The 25,353-nt window shown below is 44.0% G+C and overlaps 2 protein-coding genes across 6 annotated transcripts in view; one reads left to right on the top strand and one right to left on the bottom strand.

Moving 5' to 3' along the window:
* The window catches only part of MCF2 (MCF.2 cell line derived transforming sequence), a 209,828-nt gene extending 202,630 nt beyond the window's left edge, over positions 1 to 7,198 (top strand). For all 5 annotated transcript variants that reach the window (XM_068250993.1, XM_068250996.1, XM_068250992.1 and 2 more), the window contains one exon: positions 6,629 to 7,198. In XM_068250993.1, the coding sequence (XP_068107094.1) occupies positions 6,629 to 6,669 (41 nt within the window). In that variant the 3' untranslated portion in view covers positions 6,670 to 7,198. The remainder of the gene's footprint in view (positions 1 to 6,628) is intronic.
* Positions 6,713 to 25,353, bottom strand: part of F9 (coagulation factor IX) — a 113,272-nt gene continuing 94,631 nt past the window's right edge. Inside the window, exons 7-8 of the mRNA XM_068251000.1 lie at positions 14,392 to 14,515; positions 6,713 to 10,268 (exon numbers count right to left, since the gene is read on the bottom strand). Of these exons, the coding sequence (XP_068107101.1) occupies positions 9,715 to 10,268; positions 14,392 to 14,515 (678 nt within the window). The 3' untranslated portion in view covers positions 6,713 to 9,714. The remainder of the gene's footprint in view (positions 10,269 to 14,391; positions 14,516 to 25,353) is intronic.

The raw sequence follows: 25,353 nt of genomic DNA, 5'->3' as shown, positions 1-25,353 counted from the left end.
ATAGGCTTCTGGCGTCAGCTGGTACTTAGTAATGATAGCGTCTTTTATAGCAGCATAATCATTATCCTTCTCCGCAGGCAATTCTGCGAAGGCATCAAGCGCTTTGTAGCGCAGCAAAGGTGTCAGATGTCTGGCCCACTGGTCTTGGGACAGACGATACTGACGGCATGCTTTTTCAAAAGACCGCAAAAACAAGTCAATGTCTGTGTCTTTTTCAATATTAGCAAATTTAAATTTTGCACTTACGGGTGGTGCAGCTCCTTCAGCAGGGAGGCTGGGCGGTGAACTCCGGCTGGCCTGTTGCACTTTTGCCATGTTTAGCTCCTGCTGTCGTTGGCGCTCCCGTTCTCGCTCAGCGGCATCCCTCTCCGCGTGGCGTTCAGCAGCAGCAGCAGCAGCTTTGCGTTCTGCAGATTGGCGCTCCCGTTCCTCTCGTGCCTCTCGCTTTTGCTCTGCCATGTACTGCAGGTACTTGTCCAGGTCAGTCTCCATCAGCTTTTGTAATGCCTGCTGCATTACCGGGTCAGCACCCATGGACAGTCCAGTACTGGCCAGTTCCGGGCGAGTACTTTCAGAACCTCTAAGATTGGGGACCACACTGACATTCTCCTGCGTAACTGTTGATGCAGGGCCCTCAGGATGCACAACCTCTGTACGCCTAGGATCTTCAGCCTCTGGTTCCCCTCGATTGTCAGATGGGGTGGTATCCACCTCAGCGGACACTCCCGGCTCCCGCAGTTGCTGGGTATCCCATCTGGACAAGTCTGCTATCAGGTCCTGTTGTTTCCTGCGGCCGACGTCAATGCCTCTCGCTTGGCAAAGATTTTGCAGGTCCGACAGGCACATGTTCTGGTAGTTCCCGGACATTTCCATGCCAAATAAAATAAAACTTTTGGGGAGGGGTACTGGCTACACAGTCTCTCTGTATATATAAAAAATATATTGCCTTCCAGCTACACCAACGAATTAGTTCGTTTCTTTCTAGATACTTTCAGCACAACACAGGTCCCAACCGCTGCCTAACACTGTCACAGGAGCCCTAGTGGCTGACCGCACTTAGCCCTCTAAACGGTGCCAGCGCACAGATCGTGCGAACTCTGGTCGCAGTCAATGCGCAGGAACCGTTAAGAATTAGCCGCAGACAACTCAGAAGGGAGCCTGTGAGACACGGGTGATTACAACTTCACCCACTGGTTCAGAGTAAACTGCCACCACCGCGGTTACCATGGGACCGTGGAGCCCACTAACTGACTGACTAGTCCTGCGAATAAAACGGTTAAACACACAGTATTCTGTCTAGCCAACAACAAACAAACAGTAGCGTATCTTCAGAGACCCGGGATCAGTTCTGCGTGTGCTGATAAGCAGGGTAGCGGACAGTGAATGACTTGGAGAAAGTCGTTTATTCACGCAATATAAATAATTAATATATACAGACAATTATTAAAATCACAATTATTAAGACAGTAATAGCCAGTATAAAAAATAAAAGAAGGGAGAAAAATACTTAGTTCCTGGAAAGATGTCCTTTTTGTGGGAAAAACAGAGTTCTGAGTTTCAATCAGAGTTCAGAGTTCAGACCAGGTGGATGCCAGCATATCCTCAAGCTGGCATCTGATGAGTTCAAGATGTTTTCAGGGTGGAGGACACTGAGTTTGGCTCCTCTGCCATTATTATGCCCCTGATTCAGTAGGAGGGAGTGAGGGCGGGGAGCCATACACCCCCTTAGAAGATGAGATGAGCCCTCCCCTTGTCCTGGGGGCCAGAAATCATGCCTTAACCATATATGGGCCCTATCTCACAGAACCGTACAGGTCAGGGCAGATTTATTAACATTTTCAGGTCTGTCTTGATTTACCCAGCGCCCTGATACCAGACATGAGGGGTGGGACCCCTGTGGTATCATCAGGGCATTTTCAAACTGCCTAACTGGCAGTCCTTACCTCAGAATGTTCTGAAACTTCCTCAGAACCAGCACCGGGGCTCATGCTACACTTCCCCTACATTTGGCGAAGCTGCCATCTCAGGAACCCCAGAAATATGACAGATCTGGGAAGTTATGGATTATGCTATGAGACTCGGGTTTATTCAGGATGTGTTCTAGCTGCTAACAGCTGACTTCCCTTTGATCTTTACCAGTGAGCAAGGTGTCACGACCTCCCGGAGATTTGTAGCCTGCCTGGCTGCACCTAGGCATCCTGATCACCCTTTTGGTTAATTAACATCTACATGAGATCAGCTAGGTGTCACCTTATACCTGATGGATGGGCCATCAGCACAGCTTGAAGCCAGGGACTCTCCGGGGCAGATTAGGCTCAGGCTCATTAGCATATCAAAAGAGCCATCCAGCCTTTAGGATGGTGCTCTCTCTCTCTGCTAACGAAAGGACTTCAGCTGCCCCTACACACTCAACCCAGATTGTATCGATTTGAAGCGCAATCGATGCAGGGAATCGAGTGCCATCGCTTTTTCTTCACGGGCGGTTACAGGACGCGCCTGCGGCCCCGCAACCGTCCGTGACACTATCCCTAACCCCTAGACCCCTTGGTGGTGCCTAAACCTAAGACCCCCCTGGTGGTGCCTAAACCCCCCCCCCCCTTGATGGTGCCTAAACCTAAGACCCCCCTGGTGGTGCCTAAACCTAAAACCCCCCTGGTGGTGCCTAAACCTAAGACCCCCCTGGTGGTGCCTAAACCTAAGACCCCCCTGGTGGTGCCTAAACCTAAGACCCCCCTGGTGGTGCCTAAACCTAAGACCCCCCCTGGTGGTGCCTAAAACTAACCACCCCAAAGGCCTCCCTGTACCTATCCCTAACCCCTAGACCCCCTGGTGGTGCCTAAACTTAAGACCCCCCTGGTGGTGCCTAAACCTAAGACCCCCCCTGGTGGTGCCTAAACCTAAGACCCCCCTGGTGGTGCCTAAACCTAAGACCCCCCTGGTGGTGCCTAAGACCTCCTATGGATAATAATGTTTTACAAACATTAATAAATAAAAAATTTAGAGAAAAAAATTTAAAGAGAACCCGAGGTGTGTTTAAAGAATGTTATCTGCATACAGAGGCTGGATCTGCCTTTACAGCCCAGCCTCTGTTGCTATCCCAAACCCCACTAAGGTCTCCCTGCACTCTGCAATCCCTCATAAATCACAGCCGTGCTGTGAGGCTGTGTTTACATCTGTAGTGTCAGTCTCAGCTGCTCCCCCGCCTCCTGCATAGCTCCGGTCCCTGCCCCTGTCCCTTCCCTCCAATCAGCAGGGAGGGAAGGGATGCAGGCGGGGACTGGAGTTCTGCAGGAGGTTTGGAGAGCAGCAGACTGACACTATAGAGATAAACACAGCCAGCTCTGACAAGCTGTTTGTCAGCAGCGTAGCTGTGATTTATGAGGGATTGCAGAGTGCAGGGGGACCTTAGGGGGGTTTGGGATAGCAACAGAGGCTGGGCTGTATAGGCAGATCCATCCTCTGTATGCAGATAATATTCTTCAAACCCACCTCGGGTTCTCTTTAAATAATTTTTTTGGGTGGATAATAATGTTTTAGAAATGCTTTACAAATAGTGATTGTAAAAAATATATTGCAATTTACGTTACGTACTGATCGCTTTATTTTGTGAATAATAATGTTTTACAAACCGTAAGGGTTAAAATGTTAAATAATGATTTAATTAAATAGGATAAATATGTTTAGTACTTTTATAAACGTTATTCGTCACGGGCTCATTTTCTAAACGTAAATCATCACAAGCACAGTTATAAAACATTAAAAATCTCCGGGCGCCGTTTGTAAAACGTTAATAATCTCCAGCGCCCTTTTTTCCCTGTTCGGCGCCCATTAAACGATATTTATAATGTCCACTTGTCTCATGCGCCCAAATCTGCTGCTTCTCCAGGGGACAGCTAAGTGACAAAGCTGCCCCCTGTACAGCACTGCTCTAGATCGCAGCGCTGTACTACCGAAAACAAGTTTTTTCCCCCCCTAACAGCCTATCAGTGTTAGGCGGTCGCAGAACAGTTGAAACACATTAAAAACTTATTGAAAACAACCCAAAAACATGGTTTATGCTTTGTCCAAATCCAGAATTTTATGAAAGTAAATTGTGTCCTTGTTTCACTATGTATTACACATGACTCAATGTATAAATGAATTAAACTTAAGGTGCCCATACACTCGTCAGATTGGCAGCAGATAGATAAGAAATGCATCTGATGATCTATCTGATGCGTTTTTAGAACATTTTTTACCAGGATAGAATTCCAATAGATTTCAGTTTGAAATCTATTGAAATTCGATCTGATGGCATTTTTTTGCCATCAGATTTCCATTAAGGCCAATGCAAACTGATAAGCAATCTCATCAGATCGACCTAAATTTTCCATCCAGCCAGTTCGATGGAAATCCATCGAAATCGGCCATCGATCGGTCGATTGGCCAACCGATTTGCAAACGATCAATCGATCGATCGGGATCGATCGGTCGGCCAGAAAATCGGCTGAGTGTATGGGCCCCTTTACAATCCGTCAGAACGGAACTTGTTCAGAAGTAGGGGACTGCCTGTCATCCACTCTGCCACTAACTACTGATCTGAGAAATGACATGCAGTTTGTCTCATTTGAGAGAATAGTGCCTTATAAATGTGTCACTGATCATGTGACAATGTGTGGCTGATTTAGCTTGTTTTATGCTAATTTACCCTTTAAAGCGGACCTGTACTCAGAACTTCCTCTCTGCTCTAAAAGATACGCAACAGCATAATTACCTTTAAAGAAAATATTACTTTCTTTGTTACAGCTGATACAAATCCTGCAATAAATCTACAGTGTGTCTACTTCCTGTTCTCATGGAAGCAAGTATAGGGTTAACATGTTGTGTTTGCAAATAAGTTGCTGTGCCTGGCAAAGATAGCATTACAGTTGTGATTAGTCACAGATGGTGGGAAATTGAACAGGCTAAACTCTCTAAATACATACAGGGTGCATTTCTCTCTGTTTTCCTCTGCAAGAGTTCAGGTCCACTTTGAAGGACACCCGAGGTGACATGTGACATGATAAGATAAACCAGTGTATGTACTGTGCCTAGCACACAAATAACTAGGCTATGTTTCTTTTTTACTTTATCTGCCTAAAGGTACCCATACACTAACGTGATTTCCGATAGACCACAGATTCGATCACTGTGATCGAATCTGCTGTGAAATTGATAATGCAAGCGTGGACCGATCAACCAATTTCCATCCAAAATCGATCGATTCCGTGCCCAGGTGGAAAATTTCACTCGATTGCCAGCGGTTTGGGAGCGCGTCGTTAGCGGCATTTGATACGGCGACGACCAACACAGCAATACATCATCTGTTTGATCAGTGTGAGTTCCCGGGTCCCCACTGTCTCTCACTGCTTCTGGGATCTTCACTTCTTGTCCTGTGAGAAAGTGAAGTTCAAACAGTAGAGGGCGCTGTACTGTTTGAACTTTCTGCTTGTGAGAGGACGGGACAGGAAGTAAAGGAAAGATGGAGTACGCTGGAAGTAGTGAGAGACTGCGGGGACCCGGGGTATCGCTGCGGCGGACAGGAAATGCTGCTGGCCAGGGGAGCAGGGGCAAAGAGGCAGGCGGCACTATCAGTTCCACAGGCTGTGAAACAATTTCATGCTGAAATCGATTCAAAATCTGTTTGCGGTGAATGGGCAGCCATTAGATCCCTCTCTTATCAGGTTCTATCAGAGAGGGATCTATCTGTTGGTCGATCTGGTGGCAATCGACCAGTGTATGGCTGCCTTAAAAGAGTTAAAAATCAGTTATGCAAGTGACATTCTCTGTCCTGGTCGGGACCGGGTCGGTTTATAGCTTAAAGCGGATCCGAGATGAAAAACTAACTATAACAAGTAACTTGTCCATATATCTTATGTAAAGTTTTTAGATAGTTTACACAGCAAATCTAGCTGCAAACGGCTTTAATAGAATAAGAATATTTCTTCTTCTGATATAGTGACAGCAGCCATGTTGTTTGTAAACATTACACAGAGGCAGGCTTATCTGCATCTTGAGCAAAAAACCTACCCCCCCCCCTCCTCCTCCCTCCTCCCCTCTGCCTCTGAAATCTCTGGCTAGTAATACCCCCCCCCCCCTACTCCTGCCCAGACTGAGCTCCCATGAGCCCTTGCTACTGTCTGAAAGTGCCTTGGCTCTCTGAAAACCCGTGGGCATGGCTTAACAAAAACAAACAAGTATTTGGCTTGAGGAATGCCCTATAAACAATAGGAAAGGAACACAATTATGCAATGAGTAAAAGTTCATCTCGGATCCACTTTAAGCCATGCTGATAAGAAATTATAGCCATAAAATACTTTCCTGTCAGAAAATGGCTTCTGAGAGCAGAAAAAAGATAGGAAGGGGCAATAGTTCATCGATTTGAGCTCTGGTATACTTAAATGAATGTGACATTGAGAAGAAGCCATTAAACAGTAAAAACTTAAAAATTAGATTTAAATATCAAATAAAACTGTGGGATAACTGTAAACATCATTTTTAGGAAAAGGAGGATAGATACAATTTTTTTTTCTCATAATTTTCTTTCATATCGGATGTCCTTTAACTAAACAACGTGTGAAACTAACTTTACCCATGGTTCTTTCTTTAGATGCCGCCCTGTGTAATGCAAGGAAACTAAGTTCACCTTAAGAAGACTAATTGATGTGACCACATCTTTCAAGGGACACTGGAGTCAGAAACACTGTTATTTATTGAAATCACAGCAAACTTCTGAAGACTACAACACCCATCTGTGACCATCACACATTTTTCACTTGATCCTGGACTCTTTTAATGAGCTCATTTTGTAAGAAGGCTGCTGTACATTGGGAGGTACCATTTTTTACCATGCTCCATAGCATCATCGTTTTATTTTTCATCTTGTCAAAAGAAATGTTTTTAACTCGTTGTAAATATAGTGCTGACGTTTCTGAACCATTCATTGCAGATCTGTCATGTGTTTTACCATTTTTAGAGTAAAACGATTGCACTAGAATGAGGAAAGCTGTGTTTAAAAAGAAGCCACTTGAGAGGACAGTTTGAACGTCTCCTACTTTATATGAACTGAACTTTGGAAGTATTTGAATGATTTCAGATGTTCTACATTGTTGCCACTACCTGCTTTGTCTGGTGTAATGTGACATATTGCAATAAAGATTTTAATCCTTCTTCCATTTAATGTACAAAGACGTCATTCTGCTCCTGTTTATTTGGGTATATGATCAGCCCCGGGCCGCCCATGGTGCCAGGCGACGCCTCTTTCTCAGACTGCATCCCGCCCCCTTCCCTTCCTCTTTTAGGGCCCTCTCCAGTGCTCTCCTCCCCCTCCATGAAGAACAGCAGCAAAGGCAGCGTAAAGGCACTTACATCCAGCCGCAGAGTCTCCCCTGTGATCCGCCCACCGTAGTTGCAGCAGCTCGTCTACTTCCTGTCTCTGCTGCAGGAAGTAGACGAGCAGCGGCTACGGAGGGCAGATCACAGGGGAGAGCCGGCAGCTGGACAAAAGTACCATTACACTGCCGCTGCTGTTCTTCTGCATAGAGGCGGAGGAGAGCACCGGAGGGGGGCCCTAGGAGAGGGAGGAGAGAAATCAGGATCTCCCTTCCTCTGGCGGGTGCTGTGCAATCATTCCAAATGGGAGGGGCGGCACATCCTCACAAGTTTGCCACAGGCGGCAAAGAGTCTAGAACCAGTCCTGTCTCTGATATATGTGAGTGGCCCCAATATATTGATCATTGGCAGTCCCTGTACTGATAGGTAAGTAAGATGATTTGAGAAGTGAAGTATGGGTGAGGGTATGTTTATCAGTTAGGGATATTATTGAATGAGGATAATTTAAAAGATAGATCTGAAGATAGAGTTAGAGATTATAAAAAAAGTGTATTAGGAAGATGAGTTGAGTTAGGCATCAGGAAGAAAATGAGTTAAAGTGCATCTGAACTGACATGTGACTTGATGATAAACATAGGAACATAGAGGTATCTTTCAATTTACCTGCCAGTGTTCAGAACTAGAGTTGTTATCTATGCAGATAAGTTTGTCAAACAGCTTGTCAATTACAACTGGATGTCCTGAAAAGTAAATAGAAGCAAAACACTTTTATCTTGCTCACACATCTGATAACATTTTAGAGCTGAAAAGCTCAAAGGTTCATTACCTCTGTTGTGCAACTGAATAAAGCTGATTTTACATCAGACTAACATGGCTGCTGTCAGGGCCGGGCTGAGGCAGAGGCGAGAGAGGCTCCAGCCTCAGGGCGCAGTGTAGGAGGGGGCGAACAACTCACTCAGCTATCATTCCCCTACTGTGTTTGAAGCAGATAGAAATAAGAAAAGAGGATACATGGCAGTGACTGCAAGCCAGATAACTAGAGATTAAGGTGTTGGGGGCACTGGGGCACCTCTTAGTCTAATAGCAATCAGTGTGTGATGGCTAGGGTGGGAGGGATGGAGGGACGCACTTTGGTGTCTCAGCCTTGGGTGCTGGAGGACCTTGTCCCAGTTCTGGCTGCTGTTTAGAATACGATCTTCAAAAAGCAGCCCATAAACTTAACAGGAAAATATAAGACTCTGTGTTACTCATTTACAACAATTTGAACTACACATACAAAAACTATCTCATATGTTTATTTTGAGTTCAGGTTTTACGTTAGGGATTTTGGTTTTGTTTATGGCTCATCACAATTGTCTGGTTTGGAAGGTTTATTGCTGCTCAATCAACCATCAGATTCAATATTTTTATCGAATCAGATGAAAATGGTACCTCAATGTCCGGTCAATCATTCGACCCATTTTGAGCTGAAATTGGTAGAATATGTATTGATCAAGCAAGTTGGAAAATCCCAGTCCCTGGCCAATCTGGTGAACAGAGGTAACGGAGTGTGATGTTGCGACGACCGAAGAACGCGACACAACCCCGCCCACTGTGCTACCAAATGTAAATGTGTATGAGCACCTTAAAGGGAAACTGAGCTGAGAGTGATATGGAGAGTGCCATATTTCTTTCCTTTTTTAAAAAAATATCAGTTGCCCGGCAGTCCTGTGGATCTTTTGGCATCAGTAGTGGCGTCAGCGAGACCCTGCATGCTTGTTCAGGGTCTAAGGCAAAAAGTGTTAGAGACACAGGATCAGGGGACAGCCAGGCAACTTGCATTGTTTAAAAATTGGATAAATATTACAGCCCCCATATCACTCTCTGCTCGGGTTCCCTTTAAAGGTACGTACGCACGTCTGATATTTCTGAACGACTTGTCGTTCAAACAACAGTTTGGCGTGTGTACGAACGATGGTTAGACTGATAGCAGCAGTTTTGACTTATCTGCTTGGCGGATCCATGGACTAACTGTCGTACAAACGACAGTTAGGTCCGTACATGTGTGCAAATGACTTGTTGTTTGAAAGTCTATTAGTTTGACACTCAACAAGTCATTTAATCAGTCGTTTCATCTGGTCCATTGTTCTATCCTGTCTGTTAACCATTCAAAGGACATGTAAATTAGGTGTAATTAGCATTTCAAACATTTTGTCCTCTGTGTGTACAAGGAGTCTGAACGACTTTTAGTTTGAATGACAAGTCGTTCAAATGTCTGGTTTGAATGACAATCGGGCCTAAAATCAGACTTGTGTACACACCCCTTTAGACATTCTAAGATAATCAGATCTGCAAAGGAACAATCAGATCAATCAGATCAAAGCGCTATTGAAGATGTCTGGTAACTCTCAGTATCCAGTCACTGAACTTGGCAACCTTGGTGTACACTCCGTATTTGTCCTTTTGTGCGCACTTGTCCCCCCAACTTGTTATTCCTGTTAGATACCAAACATTTCTGAATTCAGAGACATGGGGACCGCCACTGTCCCCCTGACAAGCATCCTTGGCTTGATCAGCAAAGCCGGCGCAGAACATGCTGGTGGATACATAGAATCGGCTGGACTTCTTGCAGGTGGCGCGGTCAATAAAAGGTACCGCCAGCTTCTGTAGTGTTATTGATGGCAGTCCTTTGTAAACAATATGTCCCCAGCCAGTCACCCAGCTATACGGTACAGTCGTCATCAGTCTCTCTGTGAAGTTCCGATGTCCAACGCAGATAGGTCTGACATAGTCATTGAATACTATTGGCTTTTTTAGCCGAACTAGAGCAATATCATTATCATATTTACTCTGGGTGGCGTTATAGGTTGGAGGATTGATGATATTTGCCGCTTCCAAATATTGCTCTGTCCCCTCTTTAGTACGGGTGTTGTGCTCACCTGTGAAGTGGAAAACAACATTATTAAAGCTACAAAAGTACGACATAAGTAGGGGTGATCAATGAGATGCAAATACTTCTGAAATTATGCAAATTTTTATGCAAATATATGCAGCTTGAAAAAGGAACAATCAATTAAATCCTGGGTTTCAATTGATTGGTCCATCTTCAAACTGCATACATTTGCATAAACATGTACATAAATTTGCATCAACTCTGAAGAATTTGCATCTCTTTAATCATTCCTAGACATAAGCAGTCCAACACAACAGCTAACATTACAAAGGTCAACTGTAATGTATTGGATTCTTGAAGGCACAATGGGGTAAATTCACACAGGAATTAAATTCTTACCGTGTGCAGACAGCACATGTTGAGATTGCTGGAACTGCCTCAATGCGTAACTCACCATTACTTAGGTTGCCTGTATAAAGCCAGCAACACCAATTGTATAAACAGACCCGGATTTACCTCTCAGGAGCTTATAGGCACATATCTTCTGACACCTTAGACTTTGCCCTCCATAAACCTACAAACCCCCACCAAACCGCCCCGCAAGTGTGCTGGTTGTCCCAGCTGTCACTTCTCTCTCACTTCCCTTGCCCATCATAGGTAGCTACAGGTGCCTCTTATTATTAGGTAGCCAAAAGTACTCTCAATATTAAAGGACACCCGAGGCGAAAATAACCTAGTGAAATAAACAATTGTATCTATCTTCCTTCTCCTAAAAATGACTTTTTAAGATATTCCACACTTTTATTTTATGTTTAAATCTACTTTTTAAGTTTTAACTGTTTTATTGTTCTTGCTCAATGACACATTCATTGAAGTATGCTAGAGCTAACATTTATGAATTATTGAACCTTTTTATCTCTTTCCTACTCTGAGAAGCCATTTTCTGCTAGGAAAGCGTTTTATAGTTGGAATTTCTTATCAGTGAGGGTCACACTGTAGTCACTTCCTGTCTGAGTCAGAACTGAGTCAGCCACTTACATCCCTGATACCTAACTCTTTCAGGCAGAGAAAGAAAAAAAGGAACACAGCATAGTTATGTGTGTGCTAGGCACTGTACACACCCATGTCTATCTCATCATGTCACATGTCACCTCGGGTATCCTTTACGTAGCTAGAGGTGCCCCCAAGTATTTGGTAGCTAGAGGTGCCCCCAAGTAATAGGTAGCTAGGGGTATCCTCAGTATTAGGTAGCTAGAGATGGCCCAAGTATTGCGTAGCTAGAGGAACCTTAGTATTAAGTAGCTAGAGGTGCCCCTAACTGAAGGCAGAGCATGTTAATGGAATGCAGAGAGAAGGGTGAGTAACTTCTCATTTACACTCTTATCAGGGCTCTGCATAGAGAAGGAGGGAGGGAGGCTCTTGGGAAGGGGACGTTAGCCGCCTTTCCATCATCAGGCACCTGTAGGTGCGTGCCTACAGTGCCTTATGGTAAATCTGGCCCTGTGTCTAAATCCTGGTTAAGTCTGCACACATTGAGATTACAGTTATGTTGTGCATTTACCGCAATGAGAGCGAGGTAAGTATGTAATATTAATTTGCAGGTACATCATGTATTTATTTTAACCACTTAAGCGTATTTGGATGAGTATTCTCATCCAGATAGGCGCAGCTAAAGTCAAACTAGACAAGTACTCTCATCCAGTGTTTAAGTGACGTGCGTGCGCATGTGCTGGGCCACGCCCTGAGTACCCCAGGAGGTTTTCCGTTTCGGCAATTGGGGAAGGGAAGCAAGGCTTCCTGGTACTAATCGCAGTGCCTGTAATGAATGGATATGAACCTGATCATGGGCCATGTCTATTCATAAGAATAAATGGGAATCAAAGTGAAAAAAAAAACTAACGAAACACTTCCTGGTAAACCAGGGAGTGTTTCTAGCGACATATCTAGTGGCAAAAAGTTGAATTTCATACCACAGATTTTTGTATTAATGAAATCACTTCCAAATCCCCTCCCACCTTAGTTACCAAGCAAACAAATTGAAAAAAAAAGTGAAAAAAATCCATAAATAGTTGCCTTAGGGACTCAGCTTACAATTGGTGGGACACAAGAAAAAAAAATACACATTTGCACATAATATATTGCCACCATACATTATGCTAGGAACATAATTTAAATGTTGTGATAGCCAGGACTAATGGGCAAATAAAATGGGTGGGTTTTATTTATAGTAGCTTTGCTTAAAACTATAGGGAATGAAATTGGAGAAATAGTGTATTTTTTCTTTTGCGTGTGTGTGTATTTGCCTATAAAATGCATATAAAATAAAGTAATTACTGAAAACAAGTATCACTCACAAAAAGTTTAATTTGTGGCGGAAAAACAAGATCTAGATGTGATGAGTAGTAGTAAAGTTATTAGCGAATGAATGGGAGGAGCGCTGACGGGAAAATCGCTTCCGTCCTGAAGGTGAAAACACCTACAGACTGAAGTGGTTAAATAATTTTACTCGGTTCAGGTTCACTTTAAAACATATCTGAAGCGAGCTGGAAAAATAAACTTAGATACTCACCTCCGTATCCCATAGACCCTTACCGATCCACTCACTGTGCCCTCGGTCCACCACTGTCCCTTATCCCTTGAAATTAATCGCCCTAGGCATTTCTCTGAAGGGTTCGGAAGCACGCAAGTCCCCAAGTGCTTCCAAAGATAGGCGCATCTAAACTGCGCATGCGTGAGACTGGACTCTGACGTGCGCAGTATGGACCTGCTCAAAGGCTGCTTGAGGGGGCTGCTCAAAGGCTGCTTGAGGGAGCTGAAGATGTATTCGACAAAGCTGGGCAAAGAACTTTACCGGGGCCCAGTGGTGGAATGAGAGGACGGAGAGAGGACCAAGAAGGCTCTATGGCAGGGGTATCAAACTCAAATACAAAGTGGGCTGAAATTGTACACCAGGACCTAGTCGCGGGCCAAAATTGTACACCTAGTCGCAGGCCAACCTCAATGTCTACAGGCCACCTGCCTCCCTTATAAAGTTCTCTGGTGTCAAGTGGTCCTCCCTCCCCTATACATTTCCCTGGTTTCTAGAGACCCCCACCCTCCCCTATACAGTTCTAGTGTTTAGTGCTTTCTCCCTACATCCCCATATGGCTTCCTTGGTGTTCTAAGACTTCACCTCCAATATAGCTTCGCTGGTGGTGTAGAGTGGGCCATTCATTATGCAAAATGGGGAAACTACTTGGGGGCCGAATTTAATGGCTCTGAGGGCCAAATTTGACCCACTGGCTGGAGTTTGACATGTATGCTCTATGGGATCTAGAGCCCCCACTCTCCATAGGTAAGGATCTATTTGTTTAAGGTTGCTTTAGTTTTACTTTAAAGGTCTAAGTTCTTGACATCTAGAGAGTTGAAAAGACCAAGACAAGTTCATATTTCAACACACTTTAACAATGTATGCCTAGTTAGTCACTGAATCTGATTCACTTGTGTCTATCCAGAGATCTGCAAGAATATCTATTGGGGATATCATACATTATCCAGCTGGATTAGGTATCAATTAATAAAGAGTTTGTGAATTAATAGTTGTTTCATTGTAGTTGCATATAATATCTACAGCAAGTATCAGTCTTTAAAATCAGTCCAGGACAGTTTACTTTATTAAAATGACTCTGTCAATGCTACTTTAAAGAGGAACTTCAGTGAAAACAATGTAATAAAAAAAGTGCTTCATTTTTACAATAATTATGTATGAATGATTTATTCAGTGTTCTCCCATTGTAAAATCTTTCCTCTCCCTGATTTACATTCTGACATTTATCACATGGTGACATTTTTACTACTGGCAGCTGATGTCAGTGGAAGGAGATGCTGCTTGCTTTTTTGGCAGTTGGACTTAGCTGTAAACAGCTGTTATTTCCCACAATGCAATGAGGTTCACAGACAGGAAACGGTCAGAACCATGGTCCTGACATCCCACTGTGGGAGAGGTTTCACCACAATATCAGCCATACAGAGTCCCCTGATGATCTGTTTGTGAAAAGGAAAAGATTTCTTATTGGAAAGGGGGTATCAGCTACTGATTGGGATGAAATTCAGTTATTGGTCATGGTTTCTCTTTAACATCTTTTGTTGAACGGATGATTAAATCAATGTAAAAGTGAATATGGTCTTACCTGCAACTATGGTGAAATTGCCAAGTGGGTGTATTAAAAAGCAGTGAGCTGCAGTTACTATCCATCTCTGATTTACTATGGATCCACCGCAGAAGCCAACTCCTTCTGGATCAAGGAAATGAACCTGCAAAATCAAATTCATGAGAAATGCAGCTGGAGTGAAAACGTAATCCACATAGTGGTTTATCATAGGAATGATCGGGCTGACATTTATGTAAGCAGGAGCTTTTCTTTGAATTAATACTATGCTAATACAGGAATCCCTGCCGCAATCAGGTTTGGATTTAGCACTAGGCAGAAGCTCAGAGGAGCAAGTGTGGTTAGAGAAAGCTGTCACCACTGAGGGAGCATAGAGAGCTGGATGGACGGTTTGTATGGGCTCAGTCCCATACTGCCCGCCTATCCAGCACCCTATGTTCCAGGGGTGTCATTGTGGTGCCAGGATGGTGTGTGTGGACACGCCGTACAGGGGGAAGAGGTGACGGCTGAGCCGCCCTGGGAAAAGGGAAAGATAGAAGACTTGTGGTGCAATTCACCACCTGTGTTTCAGTTGAGATTTATGGGTTCACTTTTTTGGTGGAGGTCAGAGTTTATGGCAGCAAATGTAAATCGGACCAGGCCACTGGTAACAGAAAAGAAATACAAATTGAGGTTGTCAGCTACCTGTTATGCAGATGAATTGTGAAATCCAAAGGGTTATTACTAGTCTTTATCAAAAACTTTCCCCTTACCACAACCTGATGCTAAATCTAATAATCGGTGCTGTTTCTGCCCATTTTGGCGCCCAAGGCAGGGCACCTATTGCTTACTAATGAATAAAACTAATTAATAAAAAAGACCGTTGCTTACATTAATTAATTTTTCAAACAGCTCAAACAAATTTATATTAACCTTTAAAATTGTATATAAAAGAGCAAAACATCATAACATACAGCCACCACAATAGCATTCATTTAGTAGTCATAGCCTGTTGCTTGTTCACTAACGACACTGCCACAGGATAGTTTTCCTGTATTGCAAGAACAGCTCCTATTTGTGATTTAGGCTGATCTGCAGGGGAATTTTAGTGCCCATATATTTCCTTATATCTCACAAAGTTATACATATCAGTTCAGCTGAGGTAAACACAATTCTCAACGCGTTTTGTGAACACAGACTGATAAAGTTCACTTCTTCAGAAGTATGTTTCTGGCTTAATTATTTAGTTGTGGGCTGGTATCCATATAGATCAAGATATTGGCAAGCATTATCCTTTTCCTTTATGAAGTTTCAATTAAACATAAGATAATCCGGTTCAGTAATGATAAGAGTATTGCATTATATGCTACTAGCAGACCCAAGCCCGTTTAAAAATGGGCTCTAGAGTCTGTTTCTCGACGCTGCCCGCCGCATGTTACTGCGCACGCACCTGCCGCTCACGCGCGTGCCTGCTTCCTGGCCCCGTCCTCCTGACTCTCTGACGCTGGGTCTGTGCTGCGCACATGCGCACTACCAAAAAGCACGGACCCAGCTACACAGGGACAGAGTGACGCAGGGACACAGGGGTTTTATTATAGAGGATTGTTATTATATTAACATTGGTTGGAAGCCAGCTAATTCTGCCTAAGCATAGCTTGGCAGAATGGCGTGGGACAGGAGCTCCAGATGATCAGTAGTGCCCATTTAAGAGATAAAATCACTATTGATCCCTGCCTTAAAGAGGAGCTGTCAGACATACTATCCCAGAAAAAACAACACAAATATATATGTAGATAAATACTTGCTGTACATAACATAAGTATTGCACTGTCCACGCTTAGATTTTAGTGAATTTTATATAGTAGAAAAATAGAAAATCCTTCTTAGTATTTTTCATCTTGACTGTGTCTGTCTTGAAGTCAATCCTGACGTCATTTCCTACCTTACTCTTTCTTTTCTCCTCTGCCTGATTGTGTATGCTTTTCTCGCCCTTCCCCCCAGTCTCCAGATACTCCCACCCAGCTCTGTAGTAGGAAGTGCATTGTCGTAAATCATCATTGTGCGACTTTGCAGAGTTGGTTTATTTGTATGGATTAGAATTCAGAAGCTGCTGCAGGGGCTGACTCATTTTTTCAGCTTCTCAGCATGGGGAATGATACTTTATGGAAAAGAAAAGTAAGCGTGATTTTGAATTTATATATTGCCTGGTTTGCATCCTTACTTGATCAACAGATAAAAATAGAGAATTAATTTTTTATTTTATGCCTGACAGTTACTCTTTAAAGGAAGTAGCAGTTGTATATTAGAGTTCCATAAAGCCCAGTGTGCTAAGAATATCTCTGCGGTGCCTCCTCAAGCAGCTGTCACCCCAGTCATCTGCCTGGTTTGTCTATGTCTATAAATGGCCCTTCCCTTGATCCTCTGCTTATCCTAGAAAATGATAGGAGCCATACCTAGCAAGATATCCTGAGATATAGGTACTCTTGCATTGTGCCAAAACTATTGGGCCATGGAGAGAACGTCCACCTTTACTTCCTTCACTAAGAGCATTGAATGAATAACCTACTAAAAATAATATGATAATCTACATTTCATCTGTACAGTCATCTTCAGTTTTAAACTGCATTAAATATTGGCTGTAAAACACTTACTGAGAAAAAAAGCCGTAGTTGGTGAATTATATTGGCATATGATTAATGAAAAAATTTCACTTAATGAATGGAAACCAAAGAACATGTCATTATTAACAAGATAGAATGAAATGTTAAGGCAGTCTTTGTGGAAAAATGATCAACAGTCAGTCTATACAAAACTCATGCTAACAAGTAAAACATGAAGATGCCTATGTAAAATGTGAATAATTGAGCAATTATAAATCAATTTGTACAGATGTGGTTTACAGAAAATGCACGATGTACAGTATAGGCTTTATAAGGAGAGTGTATATTATAATTACTTCATTAGTATGCTCATTATGCTTGATTCATTTTAATTGGGTGCATAAGCAATACTATCCTATAGAAAATAAAAGGCCTAAAGTAAATAAAGTTGCCTAAATCCAAAAACTAGAAAACATGCATTGTAAGTTAATCAAAAAAGAAAGGTGCATTAGGCCGTGTTTATTAACATCGCATGACTTATGGACTTTTATCTTTATCATACCTGCCTATTATTGTAGATTGTAATTAAAAGCCACCTTTTATAACGTTGTATATGTCATTATGGGCCTCAAAACCCTCACTGTATTTTTTGTTACCATTTATGCTATTTGTTCAGAGGGGTGGCTAGTTCTATTACTCAGAGATATTATAGATCATATTTTTGGTAGGTACTACTAATCACCGCATACGCTGAACACCTTGCAAGATCTGCTGTTTCAGGGATGATCTAATCCTGCTGTGTAGCCATCGCCATTTTGCCAAAGTCACTCAGATCCTTGATTGTGCCCATTTTTACTGCTTCCAACACATCACCTTCAAGAAAAAGGAGAGAGAAGAGAGTGCCCCAATGGTGCAATACCTTTAATTCAGTTTGCAAATTGCAAAAGAAATGCACATACAAGATTGCATAATTTTGCAAGCATATCTCACATGCTCAATGTTCCGCTACTCAGACGTCGACCGTGGCCAGCGTGGGACAGCAACAAGGGTCCATGGTAGGTCTGAAGTCCAGGCAAGCTCTGTGTGCCGGGTTATAATGACGATGCGTTTCGATACACCAGTGTAACGATCGGTGTAACAGAGAGCATCTGATTATTGGCGATCTGCAGTATCACCAAAAATAAAGATATATAGCCGATTGATGATCTGCAGTATCACCGATAATCAGATATATCACTAACCTCTGGACAACTGAGGTATGAGTGTTTGGGTGCAACAGTAATACTTTGAGGACAATACCTGAAGTACAGGTACAAAAGCAGTAAGGAATACTGCACAAGAGAACAAGTTCCTTCCAGTGGCCAGAGACTCTCCCGAAGGGAGGAGTCAGGCTGGGGGTAGGAAGGGCCAGAGCATGAGTGACACCAAGGAAGGTGTCACTAACTGATCTGTGAACTATCTCCTAACTGGGAGATAGTTCTCGAGGTCGGACAAGCCAGGTAGGCAACACACAGACAGATAAAGTACACAGACAGAAGGCTGGTTCGGTAATCCAAAGGAACGCAGGGATTGGCAACAGAGTATCAGATATAGCGAACTACCGAATCAGTGATCAGAAGAGTAGTCAGGAAAGCCGAAAGTCATAACAGATAATAAACAATGCCCAATCTTGGGTGTGAGCTCCGTGATCATCAACACCCTGGAACTAGTCTGGTATATAACAGAATGATAACACAGATTCCTAATCTTGGGTGTGAGGTCCTTGATCATCAACACCCTGGAACTAGTCTGAAGTATAACAGAATGGTAACACAGTATCTGACAAAAAGGTCTGCGTGCTTCCACGTAGTGATCGCAATGGCAGACAACCAGAGAATGACCAGCACCCAATATATATAGTAAAGCGCTCTCCAGTGCCTCCCCTAAGTGCTGAACCAATGGGAACTGGTTGAATCGTCAGCTGACCGGCTTGGTCAGCTGACTCCCTTCTGGCTGTCATAAAAGTTCTGCCTCTCAGCGCGCGCGCGCGTCCTCCTGAACCTGTGTGGACTATCAGTCCCAGCCACACCAGACATGTGTTGTAAAGCACCCGCCGCGTTGGACGCGGAACCGTCCGCACCGCTATCAGAGCATGCGGCGGTTTCTCCGCGTTCAGCCATACTAGTGGATGTAGGCCTACGCGTGCAAAACGCCGCGTTGGACGCGGAATCCGCCGCTTTGTTCTGAGTACACGCGGCGGCTTTTCCGCGTTTTCTCACAGCCAGTGTGTCTTTGTCCAGTCAGGAACTGATCCTGATTTGACAAAGACAGACGGGCGTGTCGAAACACGTTGTCATTATAATCCAGCACATGGAGCTTGCCTGGACTCCAGACCTACCATGGACCCTTGTTGCTGTCCCCCGCTGGCCACGGTCGACGTCCGAGGAGTGGAACATTGAGCATGTGAGATATGCTTGCAAAATTATCCAATCTTGTACGTGCATTTCTTTTGTAATTTGCAAACTGAATTAAAGGCATTGCACCATAGAGGCGCTTTCTTCTCTTTCCTTTTTCTGATACAGACACTTGTCAAATCCCACCGCTGAGAGAGCTGCCCTGGATGCTACCTTTCCTCCTTTCATTGTCAGACAATGGCATTGGAGAACTGATTTACTTTGGACATAATAGCCTTTAGTCCTGGTTGTAACACGCAGCGTGCATATATTTGTCTATTGTGACATCACCTTCAGGAACTGACTGTTCACTTGCTTTATAATATATCTACCCCATGACAGGTGCCATTGTAAAATAATGAAATATATTTATTTGCACCCTCCATGGTTTTAGAGATGGATTAAGATGAAATGTGAGATGGGTCAGAGAAAATGGCAGTTGCCTAGGCACCTGCCTAGGTTGCCCGGTGGATGATTCTGCACTGGTACAGATAAGAGAACACCGGTACTGCACCATTTATGTAAGAGCATCTTTTCCTTGAAGGTTTTGCCTCTGGGATGACTGATTACCTGCAGCTCTTAGCTGTTATTATGTCACAGCCAGATACTAATGCCGGGACTTCCATAGTCCAGCCTAAGCAAGTCACAACAGAGGGGTGTAATGATTTCTTGCAGTTCCGCAGTCTGGGCTTGCATTAAGTAAGATCTACTATCTCGGAACCTTTGATTGTAAATGAATATGGCAGCTATTAAGCTGATGTAAATACATAAGTCTCTCTGGTGTGTCAGAAGAGCGCAGTCGGCACGCATCCGCTTTATTTACAGCTCACACATATCTGCTAATCTCAGCATTCTGAACCGTGTGCATTACCAGGCCTGCTCCTTCCTGCATCCTCCTGCTTCTTATCGATCACAGATGATTATTCATGCTTCCTGGAGAATTGATCACATTTATTACACGCCTTTCCTTTAATTAAAGTGATTTATCCGAGAGATGTATTAATCAGCTAACAAAGTGCAATCCCAGCTTGCTATGACTTGTCATACAACAGAACATAATGGAAACTATTAAAGGACCACTATCGCCAGAAAAAATAGTAAAATTCAAAATAATTAAATAAAAAGTGCATTTTCCCCAGAGTAAAAATGTACTATACATTACTTCTCTCCTATGTTGCTGTCACTAAGGGCGCGTTTCCACTTGAGCAGAAACCGCCGCGAATCCGCAGAGTTTCCCCGCAGGCGAATAGTGCGGGGAAACTCTGCCATAGGGTTCAATGGTAACGCCGGCCGAATCGCTACCGCTAGCGATTCGGAAGTCTTTTCCATCCGAATCGGAGCGGAAGGCTGCGGATCCCATAGCCGTGCATGGCACGGCTGATGGTATTCGTCTGCTTTCCCCACAGACCCAGAAGACCCGGCTCGCGTCTCGCAGACGCGCACCGCTCAAGTGGAATCGCGCCCTTACAGTAGGTATTAGAAATTTGACAGTACTGACAGGTTTTGGACTAGCCCATCTTCTCATGGGGGATTATCAGGGTTTTCATTATTTTCAAAAGCACTTAGTGAACAGCAGATGCTCAGTCCAACTGCCAGAACAAAAGTACATTCACGGTAGTAGCGCTCAGTTTAAACAGACTAGCTCAAGGTTAAGTGCTGCAATACTTTGGATTTTGATTAACTGCCAGTAGAATGGTGGTAGGGGAGCCGGTGGGGGTGGGGGGGGGGGTGGCCTGCATCTTTGTATAGATCTTTTCCAGGAAGTGTTTTGTGACGAATAAATTAAATACTGAGAACCCCAATGAAGAAACAGACTAGTCAAAAACCTGTCAACTCTGTCAGATTTCTTCTAACTACTGTAAGTGACAGCAACACGGGAGAAAATTAATTTATAGCTCATTTTACTCTGGAAAAAAATGCTTCTCATTTTTATATGTTTACATGTATTTTAAATTTTACAATTTTTCATGATAGTGGTCCTTTAAGGGCATATTGGTAAAAATGCTGCTCCTTTACGTTGTAGCAGAAAACTATACCACACATTTATTTTGTAATGTTGTATCCTTTGCAGTTTGCAGCAATCAACGGGCTACTGTATATTTAGCAAACAGCAGTGAAACTACTGTACATGAGAAAACAGTGCAATGTGTGTTATAGAGGAACGTGCACATTAGCCTCCATTCACAATACCATGTGTGTTAAAGAGAACCCGAGGTGTGTTTAAAGAATGTTATCTGCATACAGAGGCTGGATCTGCCTATACAGCCCAGCCTCTGTTGCTATCCCAAACCCCACTAAGGTCCCCCTGCACTCTGCAATCCCTCATAAATCACAGCCGTGCTGTGAGGCTGTGTTTACATCTGCAGTGTCAGTCTCAGCTGCTCCCCCACCTCCTGCATAGCTCCGGTCCCTGCCCCCGTCCCTTCCCTCCAATCAGCAGGGAGGGAAGGGATGCAGGCGGGGACTGGAGTTCTGCAGGAGGCGGGGAGAGCAGCAGACTGACACTATAGAGATAAACACATCCCAGTCACTCTGACAAGCTGTTTGTCAGCAGCGTGGCTGTGATTTATGAGGGATTGCAGAGTGCAGGGGGACCTTAGGGGGGTTTGGGATAGCAACAGAGGCTGGGCTGTATAGGCAGATCCAGCCTCTGTATGCAGATAATATTCTTCAAACCCACCTCGGGTTCTCTTTAACCAAATTTAGGTTAGAGATTTACCGTAGTGCCATTGTAAATTACCAACTTTTTGCCGCAATCACAAAAATTTTACAGAGTGCGAGAACAGTTTAGTAAAATAGTGCGGTAACAAGGCGGTAATAGTGAAAAACACAGCGCCAGGTACACACAGGGGATAAAAATCAGTAATTACCAGTGAAACAATGCGCTCTTTTTTATGATGAATTCTAATTTATTGCGGAATTTACCTCTAAAATAACTATTTTTACCGCTCTTTTAACACTTTATTTCCGCAAGCGGTAATTTCCGCCAGAAAACATGAATGTTAAAATTGCCATACTTTGGTTGGAAATTTTCTGACATTTCATTACCGAAAGCGGTAACTCATTGAGAATGGAGGTTATTGTGTACATAGCTATAGTTGTGCTATCTGAGCCACTCATGCTACTGTAAGGCCTGAGCTATAGAAATTGAGCAAGGGCCTCTTGGGACTTTGTGGGTATACAAAATCTATAAGTTAATGACAGGTTTGTTAATGATTTTCTGTGTACTTGTGAGGCCCGTGGTACTGCTTTTCCCTCCTTCTCTTTCAGGGGCTGTCTCTGGGATGATACTGAAGTTGCCGTTACCAGGCAGACCAGAGCCGGGACAAGGTCCTCCAGCACCCAAGGCTGAGACACCAAAGCGCCCCAACCGTCACACACTGATTGCTATTGGGCTAAGGTGTCCCAGTGCCCCCCAACCCCACCAACCCCTTAATCTCTAGTTATCTGGCTTGCAGGAATTGCCATGTGTCCCCTTTTCTTATTTCTTTCTGCTTCAAACACAATGGGGAAGGACAGCTGAGTGAATTGTGCGCCCCCTCCTACACTGCGCCCTGAGGCTGGAGCCTCTCCTGCCTCTGCCTCGGCCCGGCCCTGAGGCAGACGTGTAAACATTTCCTGATCCTGATTGGCAGCGGTCAGAGGGAGTGGGGTTATCAGCAGCCAATGAACTTTGATCCTCTCTCACAGCTTAGGTGATGCTGTGGTTTGTTCCTCACCAGGGCCGGATTTAGGCCAAGGCCTAAAGGCCATGGCCTAGGGCACCAAAGGAGGAAGGGCACCAAAGCATCAAACAGGTGCAGTATTTGCAAGCTTGCAACAGCTGCAATGCAGGGAGATCAGGCCAGCGCCTGATCGCGGTACTCTGCTGCTAGCTGCCTGTGACGCAGCCACCTTGCTCTCTGTGCACGTTTGCATTTTGGCCGGCGGGTATGGACTTGGGCAGCATTGGAGACGGAAAGGAAGAGGAAGCTTCTGCAATGGAGAAGAGAGGCGAAATAAGTGACACAGATGGCTGCTGCAGTGTGAAGGCAAGCTAGCTACCTATACTGAAAGGTGTGTGTGTGTGGGGGGAGGGGCTGGAGGAGGAATTAAGGGAGTCATCTGGCTACCTATACTGGAGGGAAAGGGGGGATGAGTCATCTGGCTACATATACTAGAGGGAAGGGGGGAGATGTCATCTGACTACCTATACTGGAGGGAAAGGGGGGATGAGTCATCTGGCTACATATACTAGAGGGAAGGGGGGAGATGTCATCTGACTACCTATACAGGAGGGAAAGGGGGGAGGAGTCATTTGGCTACCTATACGGGGGGGGGGGGGGGGGTCATCAGGCTACCTATATTAGAGGGAAGAGGGGAGGGGTCATCTCGCTACCTATATTGAAGGAGGGCGGCTGGTGACAGTGGCCTAGGGCGGTAAAGAGTACAAATCCGGCCCTGTTCCTCACTGTCTGTCAGGACAAGCTGCGATCCCCCTCCCACCCTCCCTTCTTTTTCTTTATCCTCGGACTGTCGTACGCTATTGCCTTTATTGGCGGCAAAAGTTGCCCACGGTGGTGGGCAGGCTAAGTTTCATGATCAGAAGTTTTTTAAGTTTCATGATCAGAAGTTTTTTATTCTTGATTTGATATTAAGATGGATTTATAGTTGGATTATTAAGTTAAGTTGATGATATTTTGAATAAAGTTATATTTCAATTTATTCAAGTAATAAATAAATATGAACAACTTTACTAAAACCGCAATATATAGCGCCTACGGCCAATTTTATTCCAACATGTTGTGGTCTCTTTTAATTACATAATATGTGCATTTATTTTGTGTGTATGCCACATAAAGTCACATGTACGAACGTTAACATGTAAAATTGTCATGCACTAACTGCGCATAACAATTTTACCACTGTTAATTGAATATAGCCCAGAGTCATGATGGGATAGGAGGCTGAGCTGTGGGCTTGAACTAGCAGTTCAGTGTCCCGTTTGACACCCACCAGTGCGATTCAGGTACAACTTAAATGCAGCCGAATTGCAGCGGTAGTAACACCACGCGTAGGAGATGCCGAATCTGAGCAAGGCTGCAACTGGCAAACACTGACTTAATAATTTATAAATGAATATTGTAAATAAATAAGCAATGTTATTCATAACATTGTTTTAACTACAGGTCCTCTTCAGCCTCTTACGGACTGTGTGGCCCATTAGGCCACATTCACAATCATGTGTTGTGACGTGGTGTAACGGACACTCTGTAATGCGGCTCACCACACTGCAATGCACCACTTATGCAATGTTCACAGTGCGATGGGTGCATTGTGGTACAATGGAGTATAACATGGTAGAACATCGCATGCAGTGATAATGGTTACAGTCAAGCATTCTTTTCAATGACTATGTGTCACAGGAGCCCTAGTGGTCAGACCGCGAAATGTCTTCCAAACGGTGCCAGCGCACGGATCGTGCGAACTCTGGTCGCAGTCAATGCGTAGGAACCGTTGGGAATTGGCCGCAGACAAACCAGAAGGGAGCCTGTGAGTTACGGTAATTACAACTTTACACACTATTTCAGGGTATCTGCCACCACCTCTGTTTTCTGAGACAGGGGAACTCACTAACTGGCTATTTCTCGAACTGCAAATAAAACGGTTAAAACACGCTGTATTCTGTCTAGTTATCAACAATACAATAGTAGCGTCTCTTCAGAAGTCTGGTCCAGTTGTGCGGCTGATAAGCAGGGTAGCGGAACAGTGAATGACTTTGATAAAGTATTTTATTCACGCAATATAAATAATTAATATATACAGACATATATTAAAATCAACAATTATTAAAACAGTAATATACAGTATGAAAAATACAAGAAAGGGAGAAAAAATACTTGAACAATGCCCACCTTTGGGTGGAGCCTCAAGTACAGCCCAGGGGTTGGACAGGGGCGGTGAGCTCCCTGGAGGGGTGCTCTATGCCCACC

This window comes from Hyperolius riggenbachi, chromosome 8 (assembly GCF_040937935.1).
Source record: "Hyperolius riggenbachi isolate aHypRig1 chromosome 8, aHypRig1.pri, whole genome shotgun sequence".
NCBI lineage: Eukaryota > Metazoa > Chordata > Amphibia > Anura > Hyperoliidae > Hyperolius > Hyperolius riggenbachi.
Note: the sequence above shows the minus strand (reverse complement) of the source record. Positions and strands in the feature narration are given on the sequence as shown.